The 17,808-nt window shown below is 35.9% G+C and overlaps 2 protein-coding genes across 3 annotated transcripts; one reads left to right on the plus strand and one right to left on the minus strand.

Annotated features, from left to right (window-relative positions):
- Window positions 1-119: 119 nt before the first annotated feature.
- On the minus strand, window positions 120-4,216 carry LOC132640007 (acyl carrier protein 2, mitochondrial-like). The gene is made up of 2 exons (XM_060356410.1): window positions 3,948-4,216; window positions 120-542 (listed from the first exon to the last, which is right to left on the minus strand). The coding sequence occupies exons 1-2, from the start codon at window positions 4,152-4,154 to the stop codon at window positions 366-368; spliced, it is 384 nt and encodes a 127-aa protein (XP_060212393.1). The 5' UTR covers window positions 4,155-4,216; the 3' UTR covers window positions 120-365.
- A 3,623-nt stretch (window positions 4,217-7,839) lies between these two features.
- On the plus strand, window positions 7,840-17,316 carry LOC132640009 (calreticulin-3-like). Of its 2 annotated transcripts, XM_060356411.1 has the most exons (14): window positions 7,840-8,000; window positions 9,868-9,975; window positions 10,887-11,079; window positions 11,239-11,497; window positions 11,717-11,773; window positions 11,868-11,915; window positions 12,021-12,107; window positions 12,202-12,259; window positions 12,390-12,457; window positions 15,271-15,363; window positions 15,450-15,506; window positions 15,584-15,670; window positions 16,224-16,256; window positions 17,011-17,316. In XM_060356411.1, the coding sequence occupies exons 1-14, from the start codon at window positions 7,865-7,867 to the stop codon at window positions 17,020-17,022; spliced, it is 1,296 nt and encodes a 431-aa protein (XP_060212394.1). In that variant the 5' UTR covers window positions 7,840-7,864; the 3' UTR covers window positions 17,023-17,316. The 2 variants fall into 2 exon arrangements, with proteins under 2 accessions (XP_060212394.1, XP_060212395.1); XM_060356412.1 differs by lacking the exon at window positions 15,584-15,670.
- The last annotated feature ends 492 nt before the right edge of the window (window positions 17,317-17,808 follow it).

Here is a 17,808-nt window from a genome sequence, read left to right on the forward strand (position 1 = left end):
TGATTACTTCCATTTCAAAATTACAGCAATTTATTTCACCATTAAGCAATCTGTGGACTGTTGCCATATCTCTTAACTACATCACAGAATGAGATACAAAGAACATTTCCAGAACCTAATTGAAATAAATGTATCCCGCAGCTCATTTATTCCAAAACGTGAAGTTCTTATCCGTATAGACATCATAGATAATGAAGCCAATTAAGCCCACTACATTATGAACGTGATTGTCATCGTTACGAATTAATCCAAAACTTAAACAAGCTGACCAGAAGGCATACATTTAACAACCAGCCAGCAGAGTCTAATGGAAAAGAGAGAACAAAAATAACAGACATGGGCACCCTTAAGGCCAGTTTGTGCCCTTATTTAGCCTGGGGGTGAGATGCAATGAAATCAACAGCTAGATTAATGGAGCTGATTTTGTCAGCTTCATTGTCAGGAATCTCGAACGCAAACTCTTCTTCAAGGGCCATCACAATTTCAACAGTGTCTAAACTATCTAAACCGAGGTCATTTTGGAAGTGAGCATTTGGGGTAACCTGCAAAAGACATAATAGTAAAGACATTGTTAACAACCTAAAATAACCGGAAAGCAAAGCCACTTACAAGACTAACTAGGCTAAAATAAAAAATATACCATCATCATATGGTTGGGTTATAGTAGCATAATGAGCAAATCGAGCTATAAAACTTAAAACCTAAGCATGAAAAGTAAACAACAACCCAGTGAAATCCCACCACGTGGGGTCTGGGGAGGGTAGAGTGTACGCAGACCTTACTCCTACCAAGGTAGGACGGCTGTTTCCGAAAGCATGAAAAGTAAAACAAACAACAAAACATTAAAAAGGAAAAGAGACTATCAAAACTTAATCAACCAAGAGTAAAGGTCAACAAAATCATTACAAGGGTGAACAGAAACGGCAAGATCTTGTTCTATTGGCACTACAAGCTCTGAGTAACTTGAAACGGGGAATATTTTGCCAATTTGTAAGAAACTTAATAAGAAGCCATTTATACTAGTAGAATATGTTCAAATAAATTCAGCACGCATGAGATATCCCTGTGGCATCTCTGATAACAATCCTGGCAAAGGTATACATCCTAGTATTCCAGGTATTTACCAGGTGGTCTCTATCTTTTTTTTTTTTTTTGGTAATGGTAACAGGTGGTCTCTATCTTACAGGTGTTAAATAATTCGAAGCAATCCTCTCTGCCAGCCAACAACCAAGCTTCTTTGGTTGTTAACTCCTTCCTCACCCTTCTTCCAATTGCAAAGAGGGACAAACTACAAGATTGTACGCATTCTGAACAAACATATATGGAGTGGAGGAACGGCCATTCTGAAAATGGGGGGCATAAGGATTTTTCTGACTTCTTAAACATGTTATCCACATTTCAGCTCCCTCTGGTACAGTCATTACTTATGAATGACCCCCAACCGCATTCATCATAACCACAAAGATAAGCAAGTACTAGCATCTAGAGTTATATCAGTCAACACTCAACAGATGTTTATTTTGACTTATGTCCATTTTGTCCTCCCTCCTTCATAAATTGTGTTACTGTGCTCATGCTTTCCCTGGTTCCAAACAACTCTACTGTCAGGCAATTTCTATCTAGAAGGTTAGTTAATCAGTCAATCAACTCCACGGCAATACTAAACAGTTGTCTTGGCTGCATGAAGCCCCTACATTCGTTATACTCTGCTCATTTCACTATATGCTTAGGTAGGACATCCAATGACTTAGAACTATCATAATTTGACCATCTTTTTCCTGGCCATTCACCTATCCCCAAGACCCCAACCCTCCTTTATGTACATCCAAACTATGCAAAGCTCACACGGGTAGAGTTTCTCTATCTAAATATATAACCCAAAAGAACAAAAAACCAAACTGCACAGAGTGTATTCATTTCTAGCTCAAAAGCAGATGTCAGCTTGCGACAAATCCAAAGGACCAGCAAGCATGCAATAGACAATACATAAGCAACCCAGGACAAAAGTAGCAAACTCTCAATAGCAAGTCTATAACAAGCCTTCCCCATACAGCCATACCTAAACTGATTTAACCAAAAATCCCAACACGCGTAATATCTTTCTAAACCAATGCAGTAAACTCACAAGAGAAAGTCTAAAACAAGAATTTCCCATGCCTAAAACTGATTTAATCAAAAACCCAAATAACAAGCTTAATGTCTTTCCAAGTCTTTGCCTTCGGTGATTAATATCAATCAGTACATCATAACCAATTTGCTCTATTCCGGCTCATTTTATTCTACTAGTAAATAATTTTCGTTTTAAACCAATTTACGTATCCATAAATCTCACATTTATACAAATAATAACCTAACAACACACCTGAACTTCAGGTAATAATAATAGAAAGTCTAATCTGGAGCACACAGATATCTAATGCTCCCTATGGAGTTGGGCTATGGAAATATATCAGCAAACTTGGCAATGAATTCTTCCAAAAGGTCCTTTTCAAGCCTGGCAATGGAGTTCATGTGAAATTTTGAGAAGACAAGTGGATAGGCAACTATACTTTAAAGGAAGAGTACCCTAGGTTATTCAATATGGCACTGGACAAGACCTCCTAAATTGCCCAAAATAGAAGCAACAATTTCTGGGATGTGCACTTCAGAAGACACCCTCAAGATTGGGAGTTAGACGACCTGCTGGAATTACTAGCCAAGGTGGAAACATTCAGCATTGATAAAGTACTTCAGATAGAATAAGATGGGGCAATAAAGGAATCTTCTCAGTTAAAGAATGCTATAGGCAGCTCGGCAACCAAGATTTGGTTTGGTTATTGACTCTTGGCCATGGAAATTGATTTGGAGGACCAAATTACCTCCTAAAGTTAAGTGCTTCATCTGGATAGCACTCAACAATGCCATCCCTACAATAGACAATCTTAAGAGGAAAGGACGTGAACTGGTCAACAGATGCTATTTTTGCAAGTGTCACCTGGAAACGGTCAACCATTTACTTCTTCACTGTCCAGTAGCTTTTAATCTTTGGAGCATGGTTTTCAATATTTTTGGGTTAAGTTGGGTGATGCCTCAGAATCTTAGAGAGGCATATGTGAGTTGGAGTCTTTGGAAAGTTGATAAGACCATCAAAAAAACCTGGTTGATGATCCCTGCTGCTGTTTGTTGGAGTCTTTGGAATGAGAGAAACGGAAGGTGTTTTGATGGCATCTCAACTCCAAGTTATTCTCTTAAAGCAAAATGTTTAGTGAATCTATTTTGTTGGACAATGCTGTCCCCAGTAACTAGTCCAGTACAGTTTTTGGATTTTATTAGCACTTTAGTTCTTGATTGAGACATTGTTTTGGGGCAAACAATGTTCTCCTATACTTTTGTTCTTTTGTAATTAGCCTCCTGTAACTTTGCATCTTCTTGATGCCATTCAATGAAACACATCACTTCATCAAAAAAAAAAAAAGAGTCTAAAACAAGCATTCTGAAACTGGTTTAACCAAAGAACCCCAACAACAAGGGTAATAAGGTAATATCTTTCTATGCTCTTGCCTTGAGCGACTAAATCAATTAATCAATCAATACCTACTAGTAAATAATTTGTGTTCCACGAACAAATTACGTATCCATAAATCTCACATTTATACAAGCAATAATCTAACGTGGCAAACAACAACAACAACAACAACCACCCTGTGAAATCCCACAACGTGGGGTCTGGGGAGGATATAGTGTATGCAGACCTTACTCGAAAGGTAGGACGGCTGTTTCCGAAAGACCCTCGGCTCAATAAAAAAAAGCATAAAAAGAGGTCAGATAAGGCTAAGAGATTCAAAGCGATATGAAAATGAAATAACGCAAGCGACACAGATAACATAGGATAATCAAAGCACAGGAAATAACAGATAATAACAGAAATCAGAGCACTAGAAATAAATTAGAAATGTTGGGAGTAGTACCTTTGAAGGGTCGAGTTTAGGGAAGTTTTTAACACAATTAATGACACGATCAGCAACTTCAGATTTGTCAAGAAATGAACCCCTAACTTCATCTGACAAGTTACGTTTCACAAGAATCTGAGCAAATGGGGTTCCTATAAATCTAGTCTTTTCAAGAATACGACATTCCACTCTGAAGTATTTCAACAATGCATTCCTCGCCGCCATTGATAAACAAAGAGATATACAGAGATGTGCTGTGAAAGAACACAAAGGTTGGTACTATGTAGTATTTAGTGTGTGTGTGTCTTAAAAAAAAAAAAAGACATATTTTTATATTTAAAAATAATTTTCCAGCCACACAAATATATATATATATATATATATATATATATATATATATATATATATATATATATATATATATATAAATTGTTTTATATCATAAGTTTTAAAGATTTTTTTTTTAATTTTTTAAACTCCATGTCTGATCAAATTGTATTACATAATTGGGACGGAGGAATTATTTTGTTAGATACGAGTGTCCGACTTAGGGATGAGTTAGGGATGGATTTGGTAGCTGGTTAGATGTTGTGTTTGGTATCTAGTTAGGAGGTGATTTATTCATATATGAAAGTAGGATGGTGTTTGGTTTGCAATTTAAAAACCCGTATAACCAATACATGTATGAGTTATGAGGAATCTATGTATTATTTTATGCAGGGCAAAAGAAAAAATAGTTAATACATGAATTACTAAATCCTACATAAATAATATGTAAACAGTGCATAGATTTTCCCATAACTAATCTCTGCATAATTAGTGGATAATGTTCCAATCACGAAAAGCGAACAACTATTTTTAGTATATATGATTAGTAAAATTGCCGGGGGGGGGGGGGGGGGGGGGGAATAATAATTAGTGGCTGGGATGTTTGTACATGGTGCAAATATTGCAATGCCCAGCCGTTGGAGAGTTGATCTTCAGAAGGACACAAGTTCCATTAATTACATTCAGACTCCTTAGAGGTACTCCCTCCTTTCCACTTTACTTGTTACGTTTTTATTTTGTACATCTCTTAAGAAATCATATGTTTTGACTATTATAACCTTATTTATTGTACCGAACAAGAAAAAATTGAACTAAGTCGAACTAACTTTAGTTCGGTGTTTGATATGCACAATCAAAAAATTGAAAATCAAAATATCGATTCAAATTTTTTTAAAATCGAAGCAAAGAACTAAACGCTCACAGCTACACTGGCACACCAAATAGCCAAACAAAGTAACAGTCTTATAACGACAGTTTAAGACTACATAACTGGACTAAAACCAATCCAATCGAGAAACACCTCAAAATCAATAAGAGATCGTGCGTTGTATCATTACCATAAATAAAAATGAAACAAGACCAATAAGCTCGATCGATCTATTACAATTGCATCATCGACAGGAGTGAAAACATATACAGGAACATCAAGTAGTTAACACAACATACTCAAATCCAAAGCAAAATGTGATGGCATATATAAATAAGTGAAACCCACGTCAAATATCACAATGGTATTTTGGTGATTCATTAATTATAAATCCTAATTGAAAATTAGGATCTATAAATCGTATTCAACAAATGTGATTCATGAGTTGAATAAAAAAGTGTTATTGTGTGATCTATAAGTTGTATTCGATGAATGTGATTTATGTGTATAAACATGACATATACGTTGTATTCAATAAATGCGATTCAACATTTACTGATTCTATTTTATAACTCACATCTGATAAACCCAATTTACGGATGTATAATACATTTGCTAATACCCACCACCATTGTGGATAATATTTTTCCCTTTCTCTGATGTATTACACTATTTTAGACGGCAAACAAAAATTCACTTTATGATTTACTCATCTAATTTTGGCAGATATTATGTTCAACCTCAAAATATTTCTTGTCGGTTGCATCTAGTTTCATAGTATCATTTCGTCACATAAAAATGTCGAAACTGAGTTTAGACTTACTCGAATTCCCTTCCAAAATCAGAAAATTTTCAACGATTCTTAACCAATCAATTGATATATTATTTATCATTTTGAGTTATGAAATAGCTTTCCCGATTTAAACCCATCCAAAATTAGACCCTTGTTGATGTATTGTCATTTTCTTTTTTGGGAAAAGACGTTTGTACTATTTTTTCTTTTCAGTTCTTTTGCGATTTGCAAAAGGTGAATTTGTTTTTCCTAAAACGCGACTTTCGACAATGTTTAGATTGAAAACTTTGTTACATATACTTACTTTGTTACAGACTTGCATTCTAACAAAACTATATCATTTAGAGAAGTTACACAAATGTCACTAATCTTAAACTTTAATAATATTCAAAAAAAAAGATTAACATGAATTTTATTCTCTATTTATTTAAGTAGTGATCACTAATTTTATGTCGTTTCAGTATTATAAACTACTATATAATACTTGGCTATAACAATTTCAGAGAGTAAATCCAATAAAAAAAAAACGAATGTAGTCGATTTATGATCAACATACGATCAGTCTCAAATGAAGGCAACCTATTTATTCAACTGGTCCAAACTAATTTGAGTTTGAAATATAGCAAATTGATTGTTACTTATGATTAGTTCCTAAGAAAACAGTTTTATTACATTTAATGCTTCCATAATCATTTTTTCCGGCTCACCACCACTCACCAGCAAGAATAAAACAATACAATAATATGGTTATACCTGTTTAAGTATGGATGCCATGTGATGTAATCTATGATAATTTAATATGATCATATGAAAGTTTCCACTTTCCACTAAGTGGACTGAGGACCAAAATAGAATGTACTAGAAGCAAAGCTCCATTGGACAAAACCAACGTGTCCTACACTCTGATTAGTAAACCTCTAAGAACAAGTCAATAGAAAAAAATATTCATTCTTATTTATTTGAGATAAAAATAAGAAAAGGAGATCTCTATATTTGTAATCATTGGTAAATTTTAATTTTAACTTTGTGATGTTTAACAAAATGCAGTTCACTTTCAATTAGTAAATGCATGAGTTTGGTCTTTCTACGTAGAAAATTTGTTATATTTAAAACATTTTTAAAACTACACTACTACTAAATATGAGTAATACTACAAATTTAACATAGTACATAAGTGATTATGTGGTAGAACAATTGATACTCATGATATTTTTTTTATAAATATTTACAAGAAAAGAGATTAAAGTACACATTTCAATTAATAAAAGGTCAAATGCCTTAAGTAAGATTCAAAGACTTAATAAAAGATTATCAAAATTGAGGGATCAAAAGTACTATTAACCCATTATATAATTATAGGACATAAAACTTGTAATTTAAATATATCATAACATTCGTGTAATTACAAATACTAAGAACTAAGAACCAATTTGGCCATGAGAAGTTTTCACCTTTTTTCCTGAAGTTTTTTCACTTTATTTGGAAATTAGCGTTTCGCCATGAAAATTCCAAATACAACTTAAAGTTGTATTTGGAATTTGAAAAACATCTAAAATCTATTTTCACTTTTTTCACTTTCAGTACATTCAAACAACCAAATATTTTTTGCAAAAACTATAACCAAACATAATTCCATCTTCAACTCTAATTTCAAAATTCCAAATAAAGTGAAAAATATTTGGTTTTCATGGCCAAACCGCCTATAAAAAATCTCATAGAAAAAAAATTGAGAACCTAAAGTTAAGCTATTTTCAAATATTAAAATGTGTCAAAAAAAAAGAAAAAAAAAAGAAAGAAACTGTCATTTTTTTTTTGGCAGAATGGACTGGAAAAAAAGTGTGAAACAAAGGATGGTGGTTATGTAATTAATGGACTATCAAGTGCTAAATTAAAAACCAACTTTCTATAAGTATTATTCCAATGACCCCAGATTTCCACATTGAGCAAATGGCTCAGTTCAAGACTGAACAAAGAACAAGTCCACTTCTAGTCTTCTCAGTTCCATCATTTTTACTACTGTTGCTACTGTTTACACTAATCACCTCTTCATTCTCTGAGATCTTCTTTGAAGAACAATTCGATGGTATTCATTTTGTTTGTTTGTTTATGTTTTAGTATTCTTTTTGTGGTACTTCATAGTTTCATTTTTGAGCTTCTTGTTGCATTTTTCTGGTAATGGTATGTAAAAAATTGATTTTTAGACACTTCTAGTTAGACCCAAGGAATTTTCTTTGTTTATTTGTTGTTCTTTAAGTGGTAGTTCATAGTTTCATTTTTGAGCTTCTTGTTGCATATTTTCTGTGAATGGTATATAAAGAGTTAATTTTTAGATACTTTTGGTTAGACCCCAGATTCTATTTTTTTTTTGTTTTTTTTCGTCTTGTTTTAGTGGTACTAGTTTGATTATTGAGCTTCTTGTTGCATTTTTTTTTTCTGTTAATGGTATGTGAAGAATTGATTTTTAGATACTTCTAGTTAGACCCCAGAAAATTCTTTGTTTATTTGTTGTTCTTTTAGTGTCAGTTCATAGTTTCATTGTTGAGTTTGTTGTTCCACTTTTCTGTGAATGGTATGAAAAGAATTGATCTTTAGATACTTTTGGTTAGACCCCAGAAAATTTCTCCTTGTTTTGTTGTTTATTTCTTTTTGTTTTAGTGGTACTTCATAGTTTCATTTTTGAGCTTCTTGTTGCATTTGCTAATGGTATGTAAAGAATTGATTTTTAGACACTTCTAGTTAGACCCCAGACAATTTCTTTGTTTATTTGTTGTTCTTTTAGTGGTAGTTCATAGTTTCATTTTTGAGCTTGTTGTTCCATTTTTCTGTGAATGGTATTAAAAGAATTGATCTTTAGATACTTTTGGTTAGACCCCAGAAAATTTCTCCTTGTTTTGTTGTTTATTTCATTTTGTTTTTGTGGTACTCCATAGTTTCATTTTTGAGCTTCTTGTTGCATTTTTCTGTGAATTGTGTGAAAAGAATTGATTTTTAGATACTATCAGTTAGACCCCAGAAATTTTCTTTGTTTATTTGTTGTTCTTTTAGTGGTAGTTCATAGTTTCATTTTTGAGCTTGTTGTTCCATTTTTCTGTAAATGGTAGGAAAAGAATCAATTTGTAGATACTTTTGGTTAGACCCCTAGAAATTTTCTTTGTTTATTCTTCTTGTTCCAGTGGTACTTCATAGTTTCATTTTTGAGTTTGTTGTCCATTTTAAAGTGAATGGTATGAAAATACACTTCTAGTTAGACCCAAGAAATTTTCTCCTTTTTTGTTGTTCTTTTAGTGGTACTTCATAGTTTCATTTTTGAGCTTCTTGTTGCATTTTCTGTGAATGATATGAAAGGAATCGATTTTTTGATACTTTTGGTTAGACCTCAGATTTTTTTTTTTTTTGAAAGGATTGTATATTTGGGGCCATGACATAAAAACTGGAAAGATCCAGGGAAGATTAACGTGGTCATGTGTAAGGATTGTCTATATTTTTTAGTTTTACTTTATTTAAAAGAATTGGGAGATTGGATTGTATGAGCTTATGGATTAGTTTAAATGCAGCATGAAATCAATTCTGGTGATTTTTTTTTTTTTTTTTTGCTGGTTGGACTGTATTTCTAGTTGATACAGTAGTTCTTCAAAGGAACAAAAAAGGATTTTTTTTTGTCTGCTGAAGTTATGGGTGAGTTCCAATGAAGCATCGATTACGTGGTGGAGACTTATTTTCTTGTAAGTGAATATGCCGGAATGTTGATGAAATTATTAGCTACTTTATGAGCAAAAACAGTAAGATCAGTCCACTTCTGTATAAGGTCCTGCTTAAACATGTTACAAAATCACATTTTCTTTGAAGATGCAATTCTTTGTTGATGGGTCGGGTGGATTTTTGTTCCGTCTTTGCTGTAATTATACACTGATTAATGTTTTTTTTTCCCCTCCTATTGGATTTTTAAAAAGATGATTGGCAGAGCAGATGGGTGAAGTCTGACTGGAAAAGGAGTGAAGGGAAAGCAGGCTCCTTTAAGCATACAGCTGGGAAATGGGCTGGTGATCCTGATGATAAAGGTTTGACTCTTATCAGTTTTTTGGGAAGTCTTCATGTGTGTAAAAAGCTTTTAGATGGATTATTCAGCTAATATTATTATATGTTAAACTCTACACTATTAATCACACACACACACAAAAAAAAAAAAAGGCAACACAACACAACAACATACCCTGTGTAATCCCACAGGTGGGGTCTGGGGAGGGTAGAGTGTAGGCAGACCTTACCCTTACCTCGTGGAGGTAGAGAGCCTGTATCCGAAAGACCCTCGGCTCAAGTACAACAAAAAAAGGTGAAGGAAGGAAAATGACTGTCCAGTAAGGGTGTGTTTGGTATGAAAGAAAGTGTTTTGGTAAGTAAGCAAAAAATATTAATCCTCTTCATCATAAATGATCCATTTGCCCCGAAATGACCTGGACCAATAGGGAAATCCCAATTCATTGGGCCTTTCGATACAATCAAATAGAAAGTCCCAAGGGCTCCATATTGTAGGAGCCCAAACTATCCAAGAGCATTTATATGTAATCTAGCAAAACACTATAGGGGTGGGGAGTGGGGATTCGAGGGTGGCGGGGATTGGAGGTGTTGGATGGGTGGGGAGGAGCCACTGAACTTTGAATGTTCTTTGTGAAACTTGTTTTCCCTACTTCCATTAGCGAAGTTATTTTGCTCATTTTTTAGGAAGTTGTTTTCCTATAGAAAATGTTTTTCGAAACATTTTGACCGACCAAAGAAAATTGGAAAATATATAGTAACTTGAATAGTTTTATGTTAAGACAAAACCGAAAGGTACTAGGATTGTATATGCTAAAATGATTCAACGTGTACTATTTGACTTGCTTTTAGCTTTAGTTCTCTGTTCTTGTTGGGGCATGTTTCATTCTGACCGTGAGGGACTTATCAAATATGATTATGAATTGTGATTTTGTAGGTATTCAGACGTCAACCGATGCCAAACATTTCTCCATCTCTGCTAAGATACCAGAATTTAGCAACAAGAACAGAACATTGGTTGTACAGTACTCTATAAAGTTTGAGCAAGACATTGAGTGTGGTGGTGGTTACATAAAGCTTCACTCTGGATATGTCAACCAGAAGAAATTAGGAGGAGACACCCCTTACAGGTTTGGTTCTCACTATGTTTGAAATGTGAACTTATATCTCATTTTAAGATATCCCATGCTGGAGAAGAATTTTTTGAGTTATATAGTTATCATAATAGTTTGTTTACACGGTGCATACTTTTTTCGCTTTAATTTACAAAAACTCTATTTTTTCTGCAGTATGATGTTTGGACCGGATATCTGTGGTACACAGACGAAGAAACTTCATGTTATACTTTCCTACCAAGGCCAGAATTATCCGATCAAAAAGGATCTTCAATGTGAAACAGACAAATTAACCCATTTCTACACATTCATTCTTAGACCTGATGCATCATACAGTATCTGGATTGATGGCCGAGAAAGGGATTCCGGAAGCATGTATACAGACTGGGATATCCTCCCTCCTCGGAAAATTAAGGATGTAAATGCAAAAAAGGTATTTCAGAAAAAAGTTAGAGCTTTAGGCTGGACTTTTTTTGCCCCTAAACCGAATTCGTAGTTTGTTACATTGGCACCGTCAAACACTTTGGCATAGAAATCCTATTTATCAGCTGTTTCCCTTGATTTCGTCAATAATTTTTTTTTTAAAATTTTAGGTTCTTCTTTGCAAAAATGCTCATTTTCAAATAACTTATTTAGTTGCCATTGCTTATAGCCTGCAGATTGGGATGATAGAGAATATATAGATGATCCAAATGAGGTCAAACCGGAGGTAGTTCATACTGCACATTTAGTCAGGTTTCTTCGGTTTCTTATGGTTTGAGTTGGTTTTTTAACTTTCCTCATTGCACTACTTTTTACTTCAGGGATATGACTCTATTCCAAGAGAGATTCCTGATCCAAAGGCTAAAAAGGTTAGTTCAGCAGGCTTTAACGTACACGTTCTTTATGTCACCTGTGTTATGGCTAAATCTTGTAAGTCAATAAGTGAAACTTCGTAAGTTGCTTTCCCTTTTTAGCCTGATCACTGGGATGATGAAGAGGATGGTATCTGGAGACCACCAAAAATTCCTAATCCAGCATATAAGGGTCCATGGAAACGAAAGGTATGTGATAATCTCTTTGATTGCTAATTATGAAGCTTGAAATCTTTAAGTTGTAACGGGAATATCTACTTAGCGAGTGTATTTTATGTTCCAGAAAGTAAAGAACCCTAACTATAAAGGTAAATGGAGGACCCCGTGGATCGATAATCCAGGTAATGAATGTATGCATATGTATCGAGATGCATTTGAATACTCTTCTAATGTTATGAAGTTTTTTCATTGTATCATAAATCCACTCTTATCTCTCTCTCTCTCTCTCTCTCTATCTCTATCTCTCTTCAGAATTTGAAGATGATCCTGATCTTTATGTGCTGAGGCCTATCAAGTATGTTGGAATCGAAGTTTGGCAGGTAAGATTAGTAGTATGAATTGTATAATGTTGTCTTTTCACATGGCCAATTATAGTAGGTTTTCTCTATGAAGTTAGAATGGGTGATGTCAATGATGTAACCCAGTATTTTTGCCCATACCCTATCTTAAGAAATCCACTAAATATCTACTCCCTCCATCCCAATTTATGTGACACTCTTTCCTATCTTTCTATATATTGTAATAATTCAATTTTAAATTTTCCATTTTACTCTTAATGAGATGAGATGGCATTAGGGCGGTAGCAAGGGAAGTGTTGGGGGTCTCGACAGGTAGTCGTGGCCAGCATCGAGGGGACTGGTGGTGGAATGGAGAAGTTCAAGGGAAAGTGGAAGCAAAGAAGGTGGCGTATGCGAAGTTGATAGAAAGCAAGGATGAGGTGGAGCAGTGGACGAATAGGGAACTTTATAAGATGGCGAGGAAGGAGGCGAAGTTGGCGGTTTCGACGGCAAAAACGGCAGCTTTTGAACGTCTTTATGCTGAACTAGAAGAGAAAGGAGGGGATCAGAAATTGTTCAAGCTAGCCAAGGCGAGGGAGAGAAAGGCACGTGATGTGGTTCAAGTGAAGTGCATCAAGGACGAGCATGGAAAAGTATTGGTAGAGGAGACTCTCATTAGACGGAGATGACAGTCATACTTCTCCAAACTCTTAAATGAAGAAGGGGACAGAGATATTGTGTTGGGAGATTTAGAACATACAGGAAGGCGTCACGATTTTGGGTATTGCAGGAGTATTAAGGTTGAGGAGGTTAAGGGTGCTGTTCATAGGATGCGTAGGGGGAGAGCGACCGGACCTGACGAGATTCCTGGGGAATTTTGGAAGAGTGCGGGCCCGGCAGGTTTGGAGTGGCTGACTAGGTTGTTTAATGTCATCTTTAAGACAGCAATGATGCCTGAAGAATGGAGGTCGAGTGTAATGGTCCCTCTATACAAGAACAAGGGAGATATCCAGAGTTGCAACAACTATAGAGGTATCAAGCTGCTAAGTCATACTATGAAAGTGTGGGAAAGGGTGGTGGAGATGAGGGTGAGGAAAGGCGTGTCTATTTCAGAGAATCAGTTCGGATTCATGCCGGGACGCTCAACTACAGAAGCCATCCATCTTGTGAGGAGACTGGTGGAGCAGTATAGGGAGAGGAAGAGGGACTTACACATGGTATTCATCGACCTAGAAAAGGCTTACAACAAAGTTCCAAGAGAGATCCTATGGAGATGCTTGGAGGCTAAAGGTGTACCTGTGGCGTACATTAGGGTGATCAAGGACATGTATGAGGGAGCCAAAATCAGGGTACGGATAGTAGGAGGAGACTCAGAGCACTTTCCAGTTGTGATGGGGTTGCATCAAGGATCAGCTCTTAGTCCGTTTTTATTTGCCTTAGTGATGGATGGATTGACGCTGCAAATTCAAGGTGAGGTGCCATGGTGTATGCTTTTCGCGGATGACGTAGTCCTGATCGACGAGACTCGTAGCGGAGTTAACGCTAAGCTGGAGGATTGGAGACAAACTCTGGAGTCTAAAGGGTTTAAGCTGAGTAGGACCAAGACAGAGTACTTAGAGTGTAAGTTTAGTGAAGCACCTCAGGAGGCTGGCTTGGCAGTGAGGCTTGGTACCCAAGTCATCCAGAAGAAAAGTAGCTTCAAGTATCTTGGGTCTATTATGCAAGGCAGCGGGGAGATTGACGATGATGTCACACATCGTATTGGGGCAGGGTGGATGAAATGGAGGCTTGCTTCCGGAGTGCTATGTGACAAGAAGGTGCCACCACAACTTAAGGGCAAGTTCTACAAAGTGGTGGTTAGACCGACTATGTTGTATGGGGCGGAGTGTTGGCCAGTTAAGATTTCTCACGTTCAAAAGATGAAAGTTGCTGAGATGAGAATGTTGAGATGGATGTGTGGCCACACCAAGAGTGACAGGATTAGGAATGAGGATATTCGGGACAAGGTGGGAGTAGCCTCGGTGGAAGACAAGATACGAGAAGCGAGATTGAGATGGTTTGGGCATGTGAAGAGGAGAGACACGGATACCCCAGTGCGGAGGTGTGAGAGGTTGGCCATGGATGGTTTCAGACGAGGTAGGGGTAGGCCAAAGAAGTATTGGGGAGAGGTAATTAGACACGACATGGCGCAGTTACAGCTTACCGAGGACATGACCTTAGATAGGAGGGTTTGGAGGACCCACATTAGGGTAGAAGGCTAGTAGATAGTCTCATTATCCTGTCTTATTAGTAGTCGCATTATCGTAGTATAATTTCTTGTGCTCTGATTTATGCTATTATCTGTTATTTCCTGTGCTTTGATTATTCTATGTTATCTGTGTCGCTTGCGTTACTTCATTTCCATATCGCTTTGAATCTCTTAGCCTTATCTGATCTCTTTTTATGTTTATGTTTATGTTTTTTTTATGTTTTTTTATTGAGCCGAGGGTCTTTCGGAAACAGCCGTCCTACCTTGGTAGGAGTAAGGTCTGCGTACACTCTACCCTCCCCAGACCCCACGTGGTGGGATTTCACTGGGTTGTTGTTGTTGTTGTTGTACTCTTAATGAGATGACTTATAGACACAAAAACTTCTATGCCTTGTTTTAGGCCACAAGTTTCAGAAGTTCTTTTGCTCTTAAATTCGATGCCCAGTCAAACACCTTCACATAAATTGAGACGGAGGGAGTATACATATTTGACTATGAACGCCTTTATTATTGTATATTAATTTGAGGTCGCTATAGGAACTCATAAACTTTAAATCCTGATTCCGCCTCTGGTTGATATACTGTTGTGTTTTGTCATGGGCTGCAGGTGAAGGCAGGTTCCGTATTTGACAACATACTTATATGCGATGAGCCGGATTATGCAAAGAAAGTGATTGAAGAAGTCTTTGCTAATAGGGAGGTATGTCTTTGATCTTTTGTCCTATACTGGCTGGTGCTAGCTATTGCTTGTTTAACACTTGGATTTCTTGAAACGAATGTCTGCAGGCTGAAAAGGAGGCTTTTGAAGAAGCAGAGAAAGTTAGAAAAGCAAAAGAGGAAGAGGTTGATGTTATGTTTTCATTTATTTAACATATCGTCTCTTTTCTGGGAACAAGTGCTAAATTAGTGAGAATTTTCAGGAAGCCCGAAGAGCAAGAGAGGAAGGTGAAAGAAGGAGAAAAGAAAGGGGTAGGGACAGGGGCAGGCATAGAGATAAATACAAGAGGGTGAGCATTTTACATGTCTCAGAATCAAAATGCTCTTGGTTTCTTGCAATCATTTATACTCTTCTGCCCTTGCCCATTTCTTCCTTATTTTGTTCGTTATCCTTGCCTTCCTCGTTCGGGATTGTAGCTAGTCCTATTTCAATTTCTACGACTATCGGTTTGTGCTTGCATAACTTCTTTGAATGATCCAAAGTTAGCTGTCCATGACTTTGGTCATACACTTAATCTTTGACAGATTCCTCTTCGTTTTGTTAAATAACTTCAAACTGAAACAGCTTTTAAGCTAAAAAACCGTAAGTTTCCCCCAACTTATGGTTTTGGTTTGTTCAATAAGCATTAATCAGAACTAGTAGGAGCTTCTGTCCAATGATTTTTATCTTCATTTTAAACAGATTCAGTTATAGCAATAAAAATTCAATTTTAATATTAAGTTTTGAAGTAGTCATTATGCCATTTTGTTATTCTATATGTCAATTTCTCTAATTTTTCTCAGTAATTCTGTCGGTTGAAATATAGTGTCTAATTTTTCGGAATTCTTTTTGTTGTTTTGCAGCGCTATCGCCGTGATTACGATGATGACTATCATGTAAGCTCACTTATCCTCTAAATCTTTGCTTTCTTGTCGCTCTTCCTGGGCTAATAAGCAGAGTTTAAAAAGCTATCCTACTTGTGTACCAGCTTACAAAATAAAATTTGCTTCAGATACTATGAGTCAAAAAACAGTTGTGGTTTTGATTTAGACATAAGTTGTTGCAATGAAATTTAGTTGTAGTTTGACTGGTACTGGGCAAAGATTCAGACATTTAAGTGTCTTGTAGTGTTGGTGCCATCTGTCTTTTGCACTTGTAATGAATGGCGGAGCCAAAAGTTCATACAAGGGGATTAAAAATTTATTAGTGTTGCACATAGTATTTGAACCTATGATCTGAGCAATTTTGGAACCCTTTGCCAGCACTAGAATCATCCCTTATGTCGGGAATTTAACAGTTCATATATAACCAAGATAATTCTGTTTTTGCTATTTATACAATACAATTTTCCAGTAAAGGAGTCAGGAATAATGCTTGTAATCTTATGTTCTGCACATCGAAACATGCAATATAGAAAATTATGTTGCTCGGACTCTCCAAAAATGTTGTCGCACAAAAATGTTGCCGCACCTGTGTCTGATCGTCCAACAATGCACTACTTTTGGCGGATCCACACGCAGCTGGTGGCACTTTTTAAGAGTCCGAGCAACCTAGAAAAAGATAATAAATGTTTGGAGATTCTATTTATAATTTATATCGCTTATCGTTTCTTGTACCATGGATGATGTTGGTACACTGTTTTTGTTGCAGGATGAACTCTGACTTGGTGGTAAAGGCCATACTACATCTTCCATTCTTGAGACAGAAAGCTAGCACCATTGATTTGGGCTTATGTGTTCTTCCTGTTGTATTTTAATCTTAACAATAAATGTATTTTTGCATATTCTAATGTGTTAGCTTAAGACAAGACAGATTGTACTATTTCCATCTTATCTAGTTTTATTTGGAAAGCTGCTTTGCGAAGCAAAACATGGCTTACTACTTGAAAATCCAGTTGATAATCTTTTTTTTTATTATTATTATTGGTAAGATCCAGTTGATAATCTTTTGGAGTTTTATCTTATCTTCTTATTCAGAACTACCGAGGAATGTGTTAGGATATCTTCATTTTTAACTAGAGGTTTCGAGTTTGAATTTTGTGAAAGGAGGGAAAGAGTGGATTGCCCAATTAATTGATCTACACAGTGTGAATACGAATTAATTGGACTATTGATTTCGGTTATCGGGTGGTGAAACTGAATTCTTTTCTTCTTTAGTCATATTTTCTTTGAAAATGGTAAGTAGTGTTGATGTCAAAGCTAGCACTAAGAAAGTGCTATGGTACAAGTAAAGGATTGTAAGGAAGAAAAAAAAAAAGATCCACTCTAGAATTGAAACAAGTTTTCACTATCATTTTTCTTCCAATCTATTCCATGAAGAAATCAGCAGGGAATAATCAGACTTAAATCTACTAAGTTGAGTTCTTTTTCAATATTCCCTATTTTTTTGTCTCTCCATATTGCAACCAGTTACTGTAATGTATGCTCTCGTTTAATGCTTTGGTAGGTT

This window comes from Lycium barbarum, chromosome 5 (genome assembly GCF_019175385.1).
Source record: "Lycium barbarum isolate Lr01 chromosome 5, ASM1917538v2, whole genome shotgun sequence".
NCBI lineage: Eukaryota > Viridiplantae > Streptophyta > Magnoliopsida > Solanales > Solanaceae > Lycium > Lycium barbarum.

Bases quoted from the DNA above. Each gene is read 5' to 3' on its own strand.
- LOC132640007 (XM_060356410.1), bottom strand. From the start codon at position 4,154: ATGGCGGCGAGGAATGCATTGTTGAAATACTTCAGAGTGGAATGTCGT. The intron at 543-3,947 runs GTACTACTCCCA...TGTCTTTTGCAG, and splicing joins CTAAACTCGACCCTTCAAAG to GTTACCCCAAATGCTCACTT.
- LOC132640009 (XM_060356411.1), top strand. From the start codon at position 7,865: ATGGCTCAGTTCAAGACTGAACAAAGAACAAGTCCACTTCTAGTCTTC. The intron at 11,080-11,238 runs GTTTGGTTCTCA...TTTTTTCTGCAG, and splicing joins GGAGGAGACACCCCTTACAG to TATGATGTTTGGACCGGATA. The intron at 11,498-11,716 runs GTATTTCAGAAA...CATTGCTTATAG, and splicing joins AGGATGTAAATGCAAAAAAG to CCTGCAGATTGGGATGATAG.